Raw genomic sequence first — 17,888 nt, forward strand, 5'->3', positions numbered from 1 at the left:
TGGTTGGTTTTGGTTAGTTTGTTGTTGTGATGGTTTTCAGGTTGTTGGTGTTCACCTTTGATATGTTTTACATTTGTTACTTAAAGAGGGAAGAAAGATACCAGAGGGACAGTCAAACTCATAAATCGAAAACACGCTTGGTAAACCATCTAATCTTAATCAAATGGTTGAGACGGAAAAAAGTATTCTGGCACTTCCTGTTGAGCTTTTCTGGTTCCAATTATCCAAAATAAACATAGGGTAGGTCGACTTTTCGTCAATTTACTGAAAATCAATGCGTTTTTTGTAAAATAGGAGAATGTCATGCCATAGATAATTGAATTAGGGTTTCTCCAGTGTATAAAATGGACTAATCTGATTTCAAATGACATCGGAATGACTTTTCTCCAGCAGGTAAATGTGGCAAGTGCAGTCGGCTATTGACAAAATGACAGCGATATCATTGATAAGCTCACGTATATATCAGTGAATAAGTATTTTTCTAAAACCTTATAAACATAAAATTACAGTTTGCTCTTTTTCTTTACTTATATAATTGCATTAAGCGAAATATGCTATAAAGTATGTCATGTTGAGATTTTCTGGTATCGGTTGAGATATTCCGGAACAATGTTGAGATCTTCTGGTGAATGAAACTTTCAACTATAGCTTAGTATTAATTACATATATAATTGTCAAAACGTTCCAACTGTCATTTAAATCTTGTCTGTAGTTATGACAGCAGCCTCTACAGAGATCTTTGGTTGTAATAGAGTCTAAATAATAAACAACTGTGTGTTTTTTAAAGTATTAAAGTTCTAGCGCTGGAGATCAATAGTCTAGTGTTTGAGATGCAGTTTTGCAATGAAGCTATAAAGTCACTAATGGTGTAATTGACATCTTCAAAAGCTAAAATTTATTCCTACATCGCTTATCTTGACATCTCAATAGGTAGCTTTTAGATATCTACATCGCTATACTTTACATCTGCAGTGCTGGTGTTAACATCAACATAACATTTTATCTACAGAACTTGGTGTTAAAAATCGTTAGCACGGGACAATTTGCATCCCCTGCGCTATATTTACATATACATTGCTTAACTGTGAATCTTCAACACTCGACATTTATTCTGACAGCCTCATATCGTGGTATGTGGTTCCTTCTTTATAAAGAATACATAGACGTGCCACAGGAATGGGTCTCTTTTTCATCGTCAAATTATAAATCAACGGGTAGCAATTTCACCAAAGTAAATGTCAGTGGGTCAGTTATTTTCTATAACGTTGTTTTCTATGTTTATAATCAATATGAACAGGAGTGAAACTGCAAAGATTGTAGTATTGGTGTTTGAATGAGTCATTAACGCCCTTTGTTTAACTACATGCATATTCAAGACGAGTACATGAAAATGTTGCACGAATATAAACCCACCTATGTACTAGATTGACACGTCGTGTGTGCTTTTGAAATGAAATTGATATACACGTCCACTTGTATTTGTGTACTTCTGATGAGTTGCCTTTTTCAACTGATTTTTTTTATTCGTTCTTATGTTGTACTGTTATTCCAATGTCCCAGGTTAGGAGAGGGTTGGGATCCCGCTATAACATGTTTAACAAGGTTATGTTTTTCTCTGGCTGTTTATGACGTCTTTACACTAAAGCCATTGGATGTTGGATGTGTACGGATTGATTGTTTAGTCTTAGTTGCATGATTTTTTATAAGTTGTTAGTGGCTTTGAACTAGCTGTCAGATAACTGCGAGTACTCTCAGATCTGTTCATTGTGTCTTTTTGTGTCGGGATGTATAATTACCGGGCCACGTCCACTTGTATTTTGTCCATCTGATGAGTTAAGCCTTTTTCAACTGATTTTATAGTTCGTTCTTATGTTGTACTGTTATACCACTGTCCCAGGTTAGGGGAGGGTTGGGATCCCGCTAACATGTTTAACCCAGCCACATTATTTATGTACGTGCCTGCCCCAAGTCAGGAGCCTGTAATTCAGTGGTTGTCGTTTGTTTATATGTTACATATTTGTTTTTCGTTCATTTTTTTAACATAAATAAGGCCGTTAGTTTTCTCGTTTGAATTGTTTTACATTGTCTTATCGGGGTCTTTTATAGCTGACTATGCGGTATGGGCTTTACTCATTGTTGAAGGCCGTACGGTGACTTATAGTTGTTAATGTCTGCGTCATTTTGGTCTTTTGTGGATAGTTGTCTCATTGGCAATCATACCACATCTTCTTTTTTGTATTAACCCCGCCACATTATGTATGTATGTGCCTGTCCTAAGTTGGGACCATGTATTTCAGTGGTTGTCGTTTGTTTATGTGTTACATATTTGTTTTCGTTCTTTTTTTAAAAATAAATAAGGCCGTAAGTTTTCTCGCTACAATTGTTTTTCATTGTCATTTTAGGGCCTTTTATAGCTTTCATACCACATCTTCTTTTATATCTATATTTATAGTATACACAAGGTATTGTCCCGCAGTTAATATTTGGCCCTTTTTAAAACATTATTCTAAATCTAAGCCTAGAAGTGTTTACTTCTCACTTCAGCTGTGATCACACCGTACCGAATAGCACGAACGGACGCCTAACGGATAAAAGAAAAGGGTTTCCGTTGACAAAATTAATATCCGTTGGGAGTCCGTTGATGAAGATACGGATTAAAAACGGAAACGGAACGGACACATACTGTAAAAATGGACGCCTACCGGATGTACAACGGACACTTCATCCGTTGAACGTCCCTTAATTCAAAGTTTTGAACATGCTCAAAATTTTCCACCGGACAGAAGGGACATTGATGGATAAAACGGAGGCTGAACGGACATAAAACGAAAACTAAGGGATGTCTAACGGATATGAACGGATTGAAAAAAAGTTATCCGTTCGGCGTCCGTTTGCGCTATCCAATAAGGTGTGACTGGTGCTTACAACTCCGGTAACACCTCACCAGATAGCGCGAACGGACGCCGAACCGATAACTTTTTTTTTATTCGTTCATGTCCGTAAGCCGCATGTTGTTATCCGTTAGACGTCGGTCGATATCTGTTTCATTTCGCTCAGTGTCGGACTGTCCGCTTTATCAGTCGACGTCCGTTTTGTCCCATGGAAAAAATTGAGCATGTTCAAAACTTTGAACGGACGTTCAACGGATGAAAGATCCGGTAAGCGTCCGTTTTTTACAATACTCGTCCGTTATGTGTCCGTTTTGTATCCGTTATTTGTCTTATACTAAGGTATATAGGATTTTTTCTGAGACAATTGCCTGTGGTATTTCACTAGACATCAAAAGTTCAATGTAGAATAAAAAAAACAAAACATAATTCATATAGTTTTTCCACTAACCCCCCTCCCTATGTTAAAGGTAAATTGAAAACTTATGCAAATGGTGTTTAAAAAAAAACCCACTTCGTAATAGAGAAGAAAATTGTCATTTTATTTGTTTCTATTAACAAATTTTTTGTTACTATAGTAAACAATTCAGTAAGCATTTATCGCCTTCTCTAACAAAGAGCTTCAGTGCTTTTGTTCTATTTCAACCGGGTTTCCGCCTGATATTGCGATCTACACGATTGCACTACGATCGTCAAAATCATTTTTTTAGAGATCGTGGTGCAATCTTGGCTTAGTGTGACAGGGTCCGGGGTATAATATTAATGTTGCTGAATATTACCAAATATTAAGGATGTGCCCTGAATGCAGTTGTGAACAATCAATCTAAGTTATAATTATTTCAATACAACACGTGTGGTTACACTAAGTTGGAGGTCACTTATAGTACTTGCATTTAGCAGTTGTAAATTCGAATCATATCTAAGTTTTCACAAATAAATGATCACCACCTTTTAGAGTGAGAACTCATCCTGAGATAATGTGCATGAAAAAACAAACCTAGAGAAGGGGGTCCTGTTCTATTGTTTAGTTTTTAATAATTTTATTTCTTTATAAAGGTGCGCATTTTCGGCATTGAACAATGTCTGTGAGAAATCGAATTCTTCCAAATCATATTGATATTTATATATTATAAACTAATCTTATTTATACTTGAAAGTCATGCATTTTTCTATCGGCAATTCTTACAATTGTATCTGTATTCAGATGTTAACTTACCACAGACAGAAAACATAAATCAAGTTAATCGTTAAAAAGGTTAACTCGAATAGTACCGCGCACTTATAAAGTTTCTTTGTTCATTTTGGGAAATAACTATATTTTTACAATAGAAATTACATTTTGATTAGTTGAAATAAACTCTAGCATAGCTATTTTAATAGTTTTTATCTTTATATATAATAATAATGCACGCGTGTTGGGTTGCCATTCATAGTTAATTTAAACTTTGAAACCTAAGTGCCAATGTTTTTAACAGTAATATATTTCATGACACAAAGTAACCAGAAAGTCTCAACATTGTGACAGAAAGACTCAACCAATACCTTTATATCTCAACCATTTAGAATTTTTCATTTCTGTGCTAAGACTAGGCTTGACAATCAAATAGTCTTGCAATTTACAGAAGTGGTCATCGTAAAGCATTAAAAAAACACAAATAATTGACATATTTCATTATTAAATCATTAATATCATGGCAGTTCTATCGGATTCAAAGAACGTAAACATGATAATCCGTAGGAGAAAAGTGATTGTGACTTCAATTTCAGAAATTTTGAACCAAAAAGAGACATATTAGTTACAATTATCATTTATCTATGGCATGACATTCTCCTATTTTACAAAACAATCATTGATTTTCAGTAAATTGACGAAAAGTCGACCTACCCTATGTTTATTTTGGATATTTTGAACCAGAAAAGCTCAACAGGAAGTGCCAGAATACTTTTTACCGTCTCAACATTTGGTTGAGATTAGATGGTTTACCAGGCGTGGAAAATAAACTGACAACGCCCTGGCTAAAAATGAAAAAGACAAACAGAAAAACAGTAGTACACATGACACAACACTACTGTACATTAAATGTTTTATTTTTACTATTATTATCACTATTATCATTATATTGTATCATTATCTTACCTTTGACAATTATGTCTGTGTTTCTGTAAATTTAAACTAATATTGGTGTAAAGGGTTCAAATAGACAAACATATTAGTTTGAATAAAGCAATTGATTGATTTCAGTCGATTTCTTACACACATCGATTGAACCTGTTGAAAGTCAAATAGCAGTTCTTACATATGTCATTTTTCACAATATTAACTAACTGACATTAGCTAATCTGATCAATACATCATATTTACTGTGGATTGTTGGTTTTTTTTCAGAGAAGTTTACATACCATTTTTCTGTTGTTTACTTTACAAAGTATTTGTTTTGTATTTGAGTTCATGTCTTGGTGTTAAAATAAGTTGTGGACTTTTTTTTATTTTTTCCAATACTATCGTTGATAATTTGAGATCATTCGTGCTCATTTTAACTAACTATCGTGTCTTCATATTGTGTACATTGAATTATTAAAGCCATTTTACTTCCTCAAAGTTCTTCATCCTTGGGAATACGAATTAAATTACAAAAACATGAACTCCGAGGGAAAATCAAAACGAAAAGTCCATACTCAAATGGCAAAATCATTATCAAACGAACGGATAACAACTCTCATACTCCTGAGTCGGTACAGGCATTTTATTATGTAGAAAATAGTGGATTGAACCTAATTTTATACTTAGTCAAACCTCTCACATGTATTAGTACGGTGACCGAGTAAGGAAAAGTCGCTCATTTGTCTTTGTTCTATTGTTAATATTACTATTACTGTTGAATGGTTTTATGTTGTATTCGTTTGACGTGGCTCGGTACTTATACATCTCGTCAATGTGTTTGTATTGGCTTTCGTTTTTTGGTGGTTTGTTTTGTATATGCAACTTTTTGTATTTCTTTTGTTCTTATAACGTGACTCTGTACTTTAAAAGATCCCGTCAGTATGATATTGTTCTATTATATGTCATTATGATATATTTCTATATGAATTACTACATACGTTGAACCACAAACGTCAGAATCATTCAATCGCGTAGTGGAATTAACTATTTGTGGATTCTTTTAAATTCTATATATAACTTTTGGACTAGTTTAAATCTCGGTCTATTTCTGAAATTTATTCTTGCATACTTTTGATTTTTTAACCCTGTATGCTAACATTGCCTATGTAAAATTTTAAAATCGTTTGTGTGCATATTGAACAACAAATTTATGTGACGTATAAAATGTTCTGACGTCAGACACTCTAATCAATGAATGTGTTCGTAGATAGTAGATGTTTTTGTGTTCTGTTAAATTGTTCCTTTTAAAATTGTTATACGATGATGACTGATGTACCCATAGTTTGACTATTTTATTTTTTGTGTCTATTTATTTAACGCATCAATGTAAATATAACGGAATTTGATGAGACTGTCATTAAAGTGAGAGGGTTAGCGCTATAGAACCAGGTTTAATCCACCATTTTCTACATTTGAAAATGCCTGTACCAAGTCAGGAATATGACAGTTCTTGTCCATTCGTTTTTGATACGTTTTGTTATTTGATTTTGCCATGTGATTATGGACTTTCCGAATTGATTTTCCTCTAAGTTTAGTATTTTTGTGATTTTACTTTTTATTTAAGGAGTTTAATTTTCATTCGGACTATACGGCTATAAATCACAGTATTGGTAGTTCAAAGGTTAAACTTAACATTTTGACTTGTCGTCAAAAAATCATACGTTGCAATTTTTGTAAAATGGGCTTTGAAGTACGTTAGTTTATGTGAACGAAAAATCAACTTTGAAAAGTTTTGAGGTCTACATTGTAAAATAACAACCGTGATAGATTTGATTTCTGTTGTTATATACATTGTTGTTACACCTTATTTTAACGATTTCAAAGAAAGTTTAGCAAAATAAGTCCGTTATTAAAGAGGTTATACAAGAGATTAACACTACGAATATTTGCATTTAATAGAGTACGTTTCAATTCAATTTCATCATTTTTTTAACGCAAAATGTAAAATAATTAACATTTATATGATATTTCATATCTTTAGTAATCAATGATATCAAATTGATTTTTCTCAGAAGCAATATTTCAGCAATTCAAGCCAGATACAAGTCCTAACGCTCATATGACGGAGCTATTCGAAGTTCATAAACAGCCTCTTATAGATACATACAGGCAATTGGGATGTGCTGTATTACTTACATTCAAATACTGGGATGTTCCTTGCAGCTGTAGACATTTTCCTGTCAAATGGTAGAGCAGAACGAGAGGGAAATTGGTCACGTTTTTTTTATCGTCATCTCAAATGTAACCTTATGTTTTTGTAACAAACCAATTACTGAAGGCGGATGCCAGTTTACATACTCAATATGCTTCAACTTTCTGAGAATATTTGATCTCCTTTTATAGATGGCTACTTTGCTTCTAGACATACTCCTGGCCATTTTAACGGTACGTGGACCAACATGGCAACAGCAAAGACCGTTATAAAAGCCTCAAGGGGATCAGGTGGCACTGTAGGCATAATAAATCAAAAGTCTGCGTCTGTTAGATGGACCCTTATACATTTCCTAGAATCACTAAGTCGTGTAATGCTGAATAGGGCTCAAATTGCTGCAAATAATGCAAATTCACAAACGGAAAAAAAAACAGCAATGAAAAGAGATGATTAACATGTTATTGCCATTGTGAACCATCTGAATGATCCATGACTGATCCCTTTGATGTAGAATTCCATCCTTCATGTCTTATCAATATCTCTTCTAGAATGCATGCTACAAAAGATATTCGAGATTCTTTGGTCACAGCTGTCGAAGGGGATTAAACATGTCTAAACACTTTATCACTCATGCTCCTTCTTTAGATCAGTCAAGGATTTTTATAGTCAAATATCAAAGTCAAAACTAAAAACTTTTGAAAACATGACCACAAAAACAAATCCTAAATTTAAATTGGGAGATACTTTCAGGTCACATAAATCCATAACTTGTATTTAGACGTGCACTGATTTTGGCAAAATGTAGAGATGACGTTACCATATATAGAACATGTGATGTCGCACCCTGTAGGTTCCATTCCAATTTCCCTTTTTCAAGATGACGGCACCATGAGAAAATCATACAAGTCTGATTTGGTGAGGCAATTAGAATCTGAAGTCTCTAGTGCAATTTCCGTATCCTCCTTTGTACCATCACTCACAACTTGCATCAGAGATGGTATGACATTTGTTTAATGTATTGATGTTAAGAAAGGTAAAACATTCTGTGACCTTGCAGCTGACTATTAAAAACATATGTCCCAATGAATTTCTATAGCGCACACAGTGGCAGATGCTTTTGACCGCTACGACATGAACAACTCTATAAAGTCTGCCGAAAGGGAACGCCGCACAAAGACTACAGCTTCCACCAACGTGTATCAGATTATTGAGGGGAGAAGTATTCCTGACTGGAAAAATTTGACAAATACCCTATGATTCCACCTGATGTGAGCTTTACATAACCAGAACGTTTGTTAATTCCGAAATTGTCAAAGTTATTTATACGAACACTGTTAATGGCTGTAGTAACTTGTTTAGCACTCAAAAGGAGGCCGATCCTCAGTGCCTCAAACTTTAACACGAAGGAAAAGAGCAGAAGAACAATCATACGGACCTCTAATACAAATTTGATTGTTCTGTGTGTTCACTACTATATGAATATATGACACATACAAGCAAGTTGTGGGTGCAGATGGAAAACATTAGCAGTGTAAAGAATTGGGCGAAAATTTTCACTCATTCACTAACTATGTGTCTGTCTTTCCCCAACAATTTGTAAACCATTGCCTGCTGTACATGCACTTACAGGATGCGACACAATTTCGTCTCTGTTTGGAGTAGGTATAAACAAACTGTCTACAAGACATTTAAGGACATGTACGACTATTTCAGTGGTTTTTAGAGTTTTGGTAATATTGACAAAGATGAAGCCCTTGTTTGGGCATGAAAGTCAATTTCAAAGCTTTATGAAAAAAATATCTCTTTAAAACCATTCCATTATGATAATTATCCAATGCGCGTCAAGCTTGCCACCAGTAAAGATGTAAGTTTAGTCACGTTCCTTCCTCCCTGTGAGGCGTCACTGAAACAACATGTTTTACGTAATTCGTTTTACACTAAAAATTTGGACCGTATAACACATTGCTAAACTCCCTATTCCGTCAATTTTACAATACTGTCAGCGAAAGTTAAATGGTGCATTACACCCCGTGTATTTCAAAGGGCATATGTCAGAAAAAAATTTGTAGGATCTTGTGTTTTCATTGAAGGGAAAATCTCTATGTTAAAAAGTCATGTGTTTGTTCACAACAAAACCTTACATGTCCGGAGCTTTGCTCCTAGCTGTAAAGGGTCAGAATTATGTAGAATCTTCAAATCATGTTCCTTGACAGATGAACCAGAAGATACTCCTAGCATAATTCTGTTGTGTGGATCTCTTTGATTGGATTTTTGAAAAGTAACTGTTTTCGAGGTATTGAGTGCTCTTTAATTACATTAATGAGCTTATGCAAAATACGCATTCATGATAATAGGCTTCAGGTAAAATAATAATACTTATCCTTTATTACATTTTAGAGATAATTCATTGCTAATTGATTTGAAAAAAAATGTCTGTATTAGAAATTTTTTAACCTAAATTGTTGTATATTTTCAAATTTTGAAAGTATGGAAGAAACATAAGAAAAACATAATTTGATCTTTGACCTTATTTTATGCAAAACTGTTACCACATTTCTTTTTGACGACATCGATATTTCAAAAGTACTCATTTTCCCGAATCTAATGATATATAATATAGCAATATAGTATGCTTGACGATTAAATCTAAAAAATATTCGGTCTGGTCACCGTACTATATGACAGTAACAGCAAATTCAATCATATTAATGAAAAACGATGCGTAAACAATGCAAACAGATAAAATAGGTAAACATGTCTAAAATAGGGGTAAAGTAGTCACCATTGTGTTATAATCTTAATCACAATAAAAACAAACCAATATTTAACAAGAAAACACAAAAAAGCATATATCAAATTAAACAACCATTGCTTTCTTATTTTTGTATTTTATGTATGTATGTTCAATCCACCCATTAAGGACTGGAACCAAATGATTGAATTAACATTAAATCTGACGTAAGGATTAGCGGCGTACAACTTCCCAACCATATGACAGAATAATGCAAAATTGTTAATATCAAAATTATGTTAATAAGTTACATATATACATATTATATATACCTAGCATTTTAATTACAACTGAAGTTTTTCAAGAGTTTTAAAATATTATGGACTGTCCATCCAAAGAAATGTATAACAAAAATAGTGAACTTCACGGAAAATTCAAAAAGGGGTAATCCATAGAAACTGACAAAATGAAACGTAATTATAGAATGAACCTAAATAGAACTGTGCTGCCTGGATGTCAATATGTTTGAGATAATCCCCTAAACTTGGACGTCAATGATATGCACATTTATAGAAATAGACAGATTTTTTTTATTTTTTTTGGTGAGTTACCAAATGTCTCGGTGGCACCTTACTAGTCTACTCTAGCAGGCAAAAACACACCAGATTACCCCGTACTATATACTAAAAAGAAGGAGTGGTATAATTGTCAATGAGACAACTATTCACATGTTTACTTTTATGTTAACGTATGCAACTCTGTTAAAGTAAGGAAAATGGCAGTTGTTATCTTAAAGTTCGTTTTTGTGTTTGTTTCATCGTTGTTTGGCCTTTTGTTGCACTTTAGTGTTTCCATTGTTACGTTGTTTTCTTCTTATAATTGATGTGTTTTCCTCGGGTTTAATTTTTAACCCGGATTTGTTTTCTCTCCATCGATTGATGACTTTCGAACAGCGATATACTGCTGTTGCATTTATTCATCTATTATTATTATAGACTGATAAAGATGTCTTAAATCTGATCGATTGAGTGTAGGTATCAAGCCAGGGGACGGCACTCGTCAGTGTATTATTATTATTGTAGTTAAGTGCGACAATGACATACCAAAGCAGGATGTGGTGTGAGTGCCAATTAGACAACTCTCCATCCAAATAACAATTTATAAAAGTAAACCATTATAGGTCAATGTACGGCCTTCAACACGGAGCCTTGGCTCACACCGAACAAAAAGCTATAAAGGGCCCCAAAATTACTAGTGTTAAACCATTCAAACGGGAAAACCAACGGTCTAATTTATATATAAAAAAAGAGAAACAAAAAACAGGTTTAAATTACATAAAGAAACGACAACTACTGTACATCAGATACCTGTATGTTAGCATATAATACGTTCTGCTATGTTGAATTTTAAAGTGATATGAGACTCCAAGAAACATTAAATGTTCACCTACTGAAATATATTCATTAACAGTAGTGACAGCAAACTCTCAAGTAAGAAAAACGTCGATCCACTTACAAAGTATACAATCAAAGGTTCCAATTTGCCAGATTTTCATGTAATCTCGAATTAAATTTTTTTGATTTGTAAATGCAAAATTTATCATGCAGTTTTGTAATCAAGTTTTTATTCTCCAAACAATCGTAGATTGAATAGTGGTGAACGTCACATATATTCATACTCAGTGCCAACCCGTATCTAATTGTGTATTTGAATTGATTGTAATTTAACATTTCCAGATCTTTAATTAATCCTTCTTGTCAATGAAGGCAACAGTAGTATACCGCTGTTCAAAAGTCATAAATTGATAAAGAGAAAACAAATCCGGGTAACAAACTAAAACCAAGGAAATCACATCAACTATATATAGAATCATCAACGATAACAAGTTTACCCAATAACGCAAAAATGGTGAAAATCCCAACTGAATGACAATTACTCCAATATGAAACTTTCCGAGTAAATATCTCCAATATCCTTTTATCATTATTTGGGTGGAAAGTTGCACAATAGATAGATCTTCGCATTGTTGTCATATCTTTTAATTTTGCTCCTTCCACTTTAGTTTTTCGTGATATAAGCAAACAAAAAAGCAGTTTACACCTATATATCATATTTTAGCTATATATAGCCTTTCGGTCATGTTTTCCACCCGAAAGCGTGATCGTTTGTAGACGACATGCCACAAATCAATACTGTTATGTTTCAAAGATTTGAATGTGTGGTTCAGAAGAGGAGAGTTTAAAAAAACTTCCGGATATGGTGATTTATTCGTAGACATGGTATTGTCTGTAATTTTTCTTTATTGTGACTAAACAAAGTTTTTCTTGATCTATTATAATTTTAAACAATAATTATAATTAGTAGCCAATACCTTTCTTGTTATATTTCATACTAGTACATAGAATTAACCTAGGGATAATATACAAGGGGGAAAACAGTTTTATCGGTTTATCCAATATCAGCCGTTGTAGTCATGTTTTTATTCGATATGAACAAATTGGGATCGTTTGAAGAGGACGTGCCAAAGATAACTACTGCCAGCAGATTCATATGTGTATCATTAAGTTTTAGAGAAGACTTTTGAGAGAGAAGAAACATTAAGTAATACGTTTGAATATATAACTTACTAGTTAATTAGTTTAATGATCGATAACACAAACTTTTATATGTCCCTTTTTTTTTAGAAATAAGGAATGAATGAGGATTTACCTTGTGTCTATTGGAAACATATGCTTTCCAAAATTCCATACACACAACGGTAAAATGTACATTGCCGGCTCATATGCATGTTCCACTAAATAATTGTCCGCTAGATTGATAAAAATTTTTATCCGCAGTAAAAGAGTTCTTCGGAAATATTGTGAAACTGTTTACTCGCGTCATGGTATTAACCCTATATGGATTCTGGATAATTTGAAATCTCGATCTTTTTTCTGAAAATAATTTTTTATCAAAACTTTTGATTTTTCGACCCTGTATCCCCATAACAAATTGAAAAAATAATCGTCTGTAAGAAAAAATCCACAATTATTTTTAACATAAAAATGGTAACATACCCTTTTAATCTATTACTTTTTAATACCATACGGCATATTTTGTTAAGAATTAACGAAACGATAAAACATGCTACACAAAGGAACAAGTGATTAGTATGCTGGAGTTTCTAATTGACAACATATTTGTTGAATTTGGAGGTGTTCTTTTTCAACAACATGTCGGCATTCCCATGGGAACGAACTGTGCGCCTTTCCTTGTCGACTTCATGTTATCTTTATATGAGTCGGTGTTCTTTCAGACACTTGTCAAAAGCAAGAAGATCAAAGGAGCCAGGTTATTTAAATTACCATCCAGATATATTGATTATGTTCTTTCCATTAACAATCCTAACTTTTCTGATTGGGTTGCATTTATATATCTCCGGAGATAGACATGAACGAAGCAACAGACACGTCTTCCTCTGCATCATATTTAGACTTATACCTAGATTTGACATACAAGAGACGAAATCAGTTTTGAAATTATCAATTAATTAAAAAAAAAAAATTTCCCGTACCAAAAATACCAATATACCAACTTCACCTGCATATCCCAACTTATATATTCGGTATTTAAGAGCTTGCAGCTGCTACTCCGATTTTGTAAAACGTCACCCGTTTCTGAGCAGAAAGTTGACAAACCAGGGGTACTAGTATGTCAAAGAACATCTGGTTCTTTTTCTTAAATAGTTCACCTGGAGATATCAAGACCTTGTTGATACATATACCGTATCAACTTTACAATGACTATACGATGGTCTTGAAGTATAGATTCTGTGTACTGACGTTGCTATATCGTAATAACATGTTATAGTATTGTTTAATTCGTCTTTTTGAATATATTTTCATTGTTTATTGTATTTTTGTTTTTTGTGACATCCATTTGATGTACATTCCGTCATTGTGTATGGTAAAATTTTGTATTTTTGTCTTTCATTTTTGCCTATGTGCTTTTATTTTTGTCTATATGGCCCTTTGTGTATCTTTATTACATATTTGTTTGTATTTGTAGTGATCAAGATTATGACAGAGTGTTGACTGTAGTACACATTTTTGTCCTTTTTACCTGTTATGTGTGTTTGTTTTGTTCACACATCGTTATATCGTCAATATAATGGAATTTGATGCGACTGTCATACATGTGAGATGTTTAGCTAGCTATAAAACCAGGTTTAATTCACAATTTGTCTTCATTAAAACTTGCCTGTACCTGTTCAGGAATATGTCATTGCTATCCATTCGTTTGATATCTTTGATGTTTATGGGATTTTGGTTTTGCCATTCGATGGGGGGCTTTGCGTTTTGAATTTATCTCGAAGTTCGGTATTTTGGTGATTTTACTCTTTTTAAACACTTTTTTACATTCATTTGAAGAAAAAAAATGACGGTTTGTGCTGTTAACAATAGCAATATAAGGAAGTTATATATTATTCATTTGCGTTAGAGAAAAAACAGGACGTTATGACTGTGAGTGCGTTCAATCAAGAGATGGTTCGGAAGGAAGCAGCATCTAAAATAGATTTTTTTCATAAACAAATAAAAATATCAATATCATTTATGTCAATGCATTAGCTCTAGTTGGAATGGAATTTCTAAAGCTATATTTTTTTTGCTTTATTTGGTACAATTATATTCAAGTTCGGACAGAAAAGAGCGATGTACCTTGTTTGAAAAAATTCTGCAGCTGTAGTAGAAAACATAGTCGCGCAAGATGTAACCGTTTAATGTATATTCCAAGAGTACCGAGTTATGTAGTGATCTTAGAAATGGAAAACAACTTCTTGTCTCATATCAGTATGGGCACATTTCGAAATGTGTCGAACAATAACTTAACAGGTTTAACCTTCATAAACAATTCAATAGAAGTATTGACGGTAGATGCCTTTAAGGAAATGAATAACCTCAGACATTTGAAAATATCACATGAATTCTTTTTAAATGTTTCTTCTCTGAAAATGTCATTCAAAAATCTAAACAAAGTACGAATGCAAACAATGTATTTCATAAACAATGGATGGACTATGCTTCCTTTGGACTTCTTCTCTGATTTTAGAAATCACACCTTGGTAAAACTATCATTGGACGACAACATATTGAGGAATTTTAATGGCAGTCAGCTGTTGGAATTTTCAGAGATACATACACTTAGTGTTGAAAGAAATGAACTTGTAATTTTTAATGCAAGTGGTTTACACACAGTTCATCATCTAGTTCTAATTTCGAATAACCTGTTCGAAATTCCAAATTTCTGTTCCAATGAAACAGGACAGTCTTTAGTGCCCAAGTTATCTCAACTGAATCTAAAGGACAACGCTATTCGTAAGCTAGGTTCGTCATCTTTCAAGTGTCTTGAAAATCTGCGAGAGCTTATTCTTGATGAAAACCGTGTTTTGGTTTTAAAAAATGATACTTTTTCCCGTCTGACAAATTTAAAAACGCTATTGATCAATCGGATGCCTCATCTGTCAACAATTGAACCAACAGCATTCAGATGCCCTTCGTTGGAAGTACTAAAATTTGTTCAAAATGAGTTCTATTTTGTGAGTTCGACAAAAAATAAAACGTTTTCCTTTGATCCTAGTAATCTTTTCAAACACGCCCGAAGTCTAAAAAAAGTAGATTTAACGAGAAATCATATGACAAACAACCCTGGTCTATTTCAGAAAATATTTTATCCGCTTACAAATTTGACTGAACTGAATTTACAAGCTACATATATTAGGATGTTGCCAGAAAGAGTATTTCAAAGGATGCCATTTTTAAAATCTCTGCATCTTAAGGGTAATAGAATTACAACTTGGAATCGAAAAGTGTTCGAAAATCTAACGTCATTGAGAAATTTATACATGGATGGAAACCACATTCGAGTTATTAATGAATCATCATTTCCGATAAAGTTATTACGATCGTTAGAGGCATTCGATATATCGTTTAATAAATTCTGGTGTACATGTGCTCAGAAATGGTTTGTTGATTATTTACGTTCCTCAAACATTTCTAAAATACTGAAGAATTGGCCACAATTTTACAGGTGCGATTACCCAGATTATAAAAGAGGTGTTCTTCTCATAAAATACAAACCAACAGACGCCGAGTGCGCAACATGGAGTCCGATTTTTACAGTAATCATTGTTATTGTTGTATCAATTTTTCTTGTAATTGTTGTGTTATTTCTAATGTTTAATTGTCAGGCAAATATTCGCAATTTGATTTATCTATTTCGAGTTATCAAACGCAAAAGAAAAGGATATATCAGAATCAATACCTCTGAAAGCTTTGAATATGACGCGTTTGTGATATACTGTGATTCAGATCGACAATGGGTTCATTTGGAACTTCTTAAACACCTAGAAGGAATGGACTTAAAAGTTTGCATTCACCATCGTGATTTTGAGGTTGGAGAACATATCATAGACAATATTACCAAGTATGTAGGCAAAAGCTGGAAAGTAGTTATAGTTATGTCGAATAACTTTACAAAAAGTGAATGGTGCCAATGGGAACTTGACCTTGTACAGGAAAGGAGACGACGGCATGGGAAAGATGCGTTAGTTCTAATAATGTACAGTCAAATAGATTCAAGTCATATGACTAACTCTATCAGATCTTTACTTGACACGACGCCACATCTACGATATCAAAAAGGGTTAGGCGAAGACCTATTTTGGTCTGCCTTCACGAATGCCGTCAGGAAACCATTTGAAGATCCTCCTACGGCCATCCTGTAGAGTCCAATATATTTTGCTGTTCCGTCAAAAAGATACCCGGAAACTGTACATACTCAGAAATATTGTAAATAAACTTATCATTGATACCAGTTAATCAAATTTTGTATTTACGCCAGACGCGCGTTTCGTCTACAAAAGATTCATCAGTGGCGCTCGAATTCAAAAAAGTAAATTATAGATTTTTTTCAAAGTCCATACCAATAAATCAATATACCAATACAATTTGTGATCATGAGACAATATCTGAAAATATCTAATTTTTGGCAATAGGAAAAACCACAAAAAAATTTCTTTAGAACCTCTATTTTAATAGCACAAATCGAAGAAAAAACATCGAGGATTCAGGAACAGCGGTCTGTAATTCAAACAATTGTTAAATGTGGTAACAAGGGTAATTTCAAAAACGAATCTGAAAATTCAAGTTTTTTCCTGTTACCAATGTGAATCAATTTAACAAAAATTTAGTTAAGGATATTATATCTGGTTTACTAGTATATCCTACAATATTTTATCGAATGCCAATTATTTATTTTAGCATGTGCAATGCAACAAGTTAAGAAATGTACTAAAATATTGTTCGATATGTTGGTTACATAAAAAAAATCTTGGGTAACAGGACAGAGTTGGTAACAGGCAGGAATCTGGTTTTTTTTAAATCCTTTATTTCATATTTTAAGACAAATACATCATTACAAATTGTTTACAATTGATTAATAACAGCAAACAATGTCATTTATCTTTTAAAACTTTATTCGCAAGACATCCTTCCTGTGATTGCTTATGGCTATGCTGTTAGTTTTTATCAGGTAAAATGATAGAACGTTACAGAAAAGAATTACACAGTTCTTTTTATCCTTTGATTTGAATTATGTGGAAGTTTACTCCCATCTACTTATCAATTCAATAAGAAATTATAAAAACACATTTAATATTATAGTGCTGACAATCAAACATTCTCAGAAGGTACACAAAAAGGCTGTAACAGGAGAGAACAACAAAATTATTGGTCACTAAAGTTTTAACTTGGTTGAGCTCGGATTTGTCAAACGGGCTGTAATTCAAACTATACATGTCGAGTCATACATTCAGAAAAAGTTGCTCTTCTCATTGCATTATAAGAAATCAAATCTTGATCTTTTAGACGTTTCCACAGGTGAAAATAAGACAGTAGTAACAGGAGGGGAATTACCCCT

At 33.3% G+C, this 17,888-nt stretch overlaps 1 protein-coding gene across 1 annotated transcript; it reads left to right on the forward strand.

Annotated features, from left to right (window-relative positions):
• Positions 1 to 14,518: 14,518 nt before the first annotated feature.
• LOC139518905 (toll-like receptor 13) lies at positions 14,519 to 16,789 on the forward strand. Its single transcript, XM_071310580.1, has one exon. It carries the CDS (start codon positions 14,551 to 14,553, stop codon positions 16,693 to 16,695), a length of 2,145 nt encoding a protein of 714 aa, XP_071166681.1. The 5' UTR covers positions 14,519 to 14,550; the 3' UTR covers positions 16,696 to 16,789.
• Positions 16,790 to 17,888: the final 1,099 nt, after the last annotated feature.

The sequence above is a fragment of the Mytilus edulis genome, chromosome 4, assembly GCF_963676685.1.
Source record: "Mytilus edulis chromosome 4, xbMytEdul2.2, whole genome shotgun sequence".
NCBI classification, from domain to species: Eukaryota; Metazoa; Mollusca; class Bivalvia; order Mytilida; family Mytilidae; genus Mytilus; species Mytilus edulis.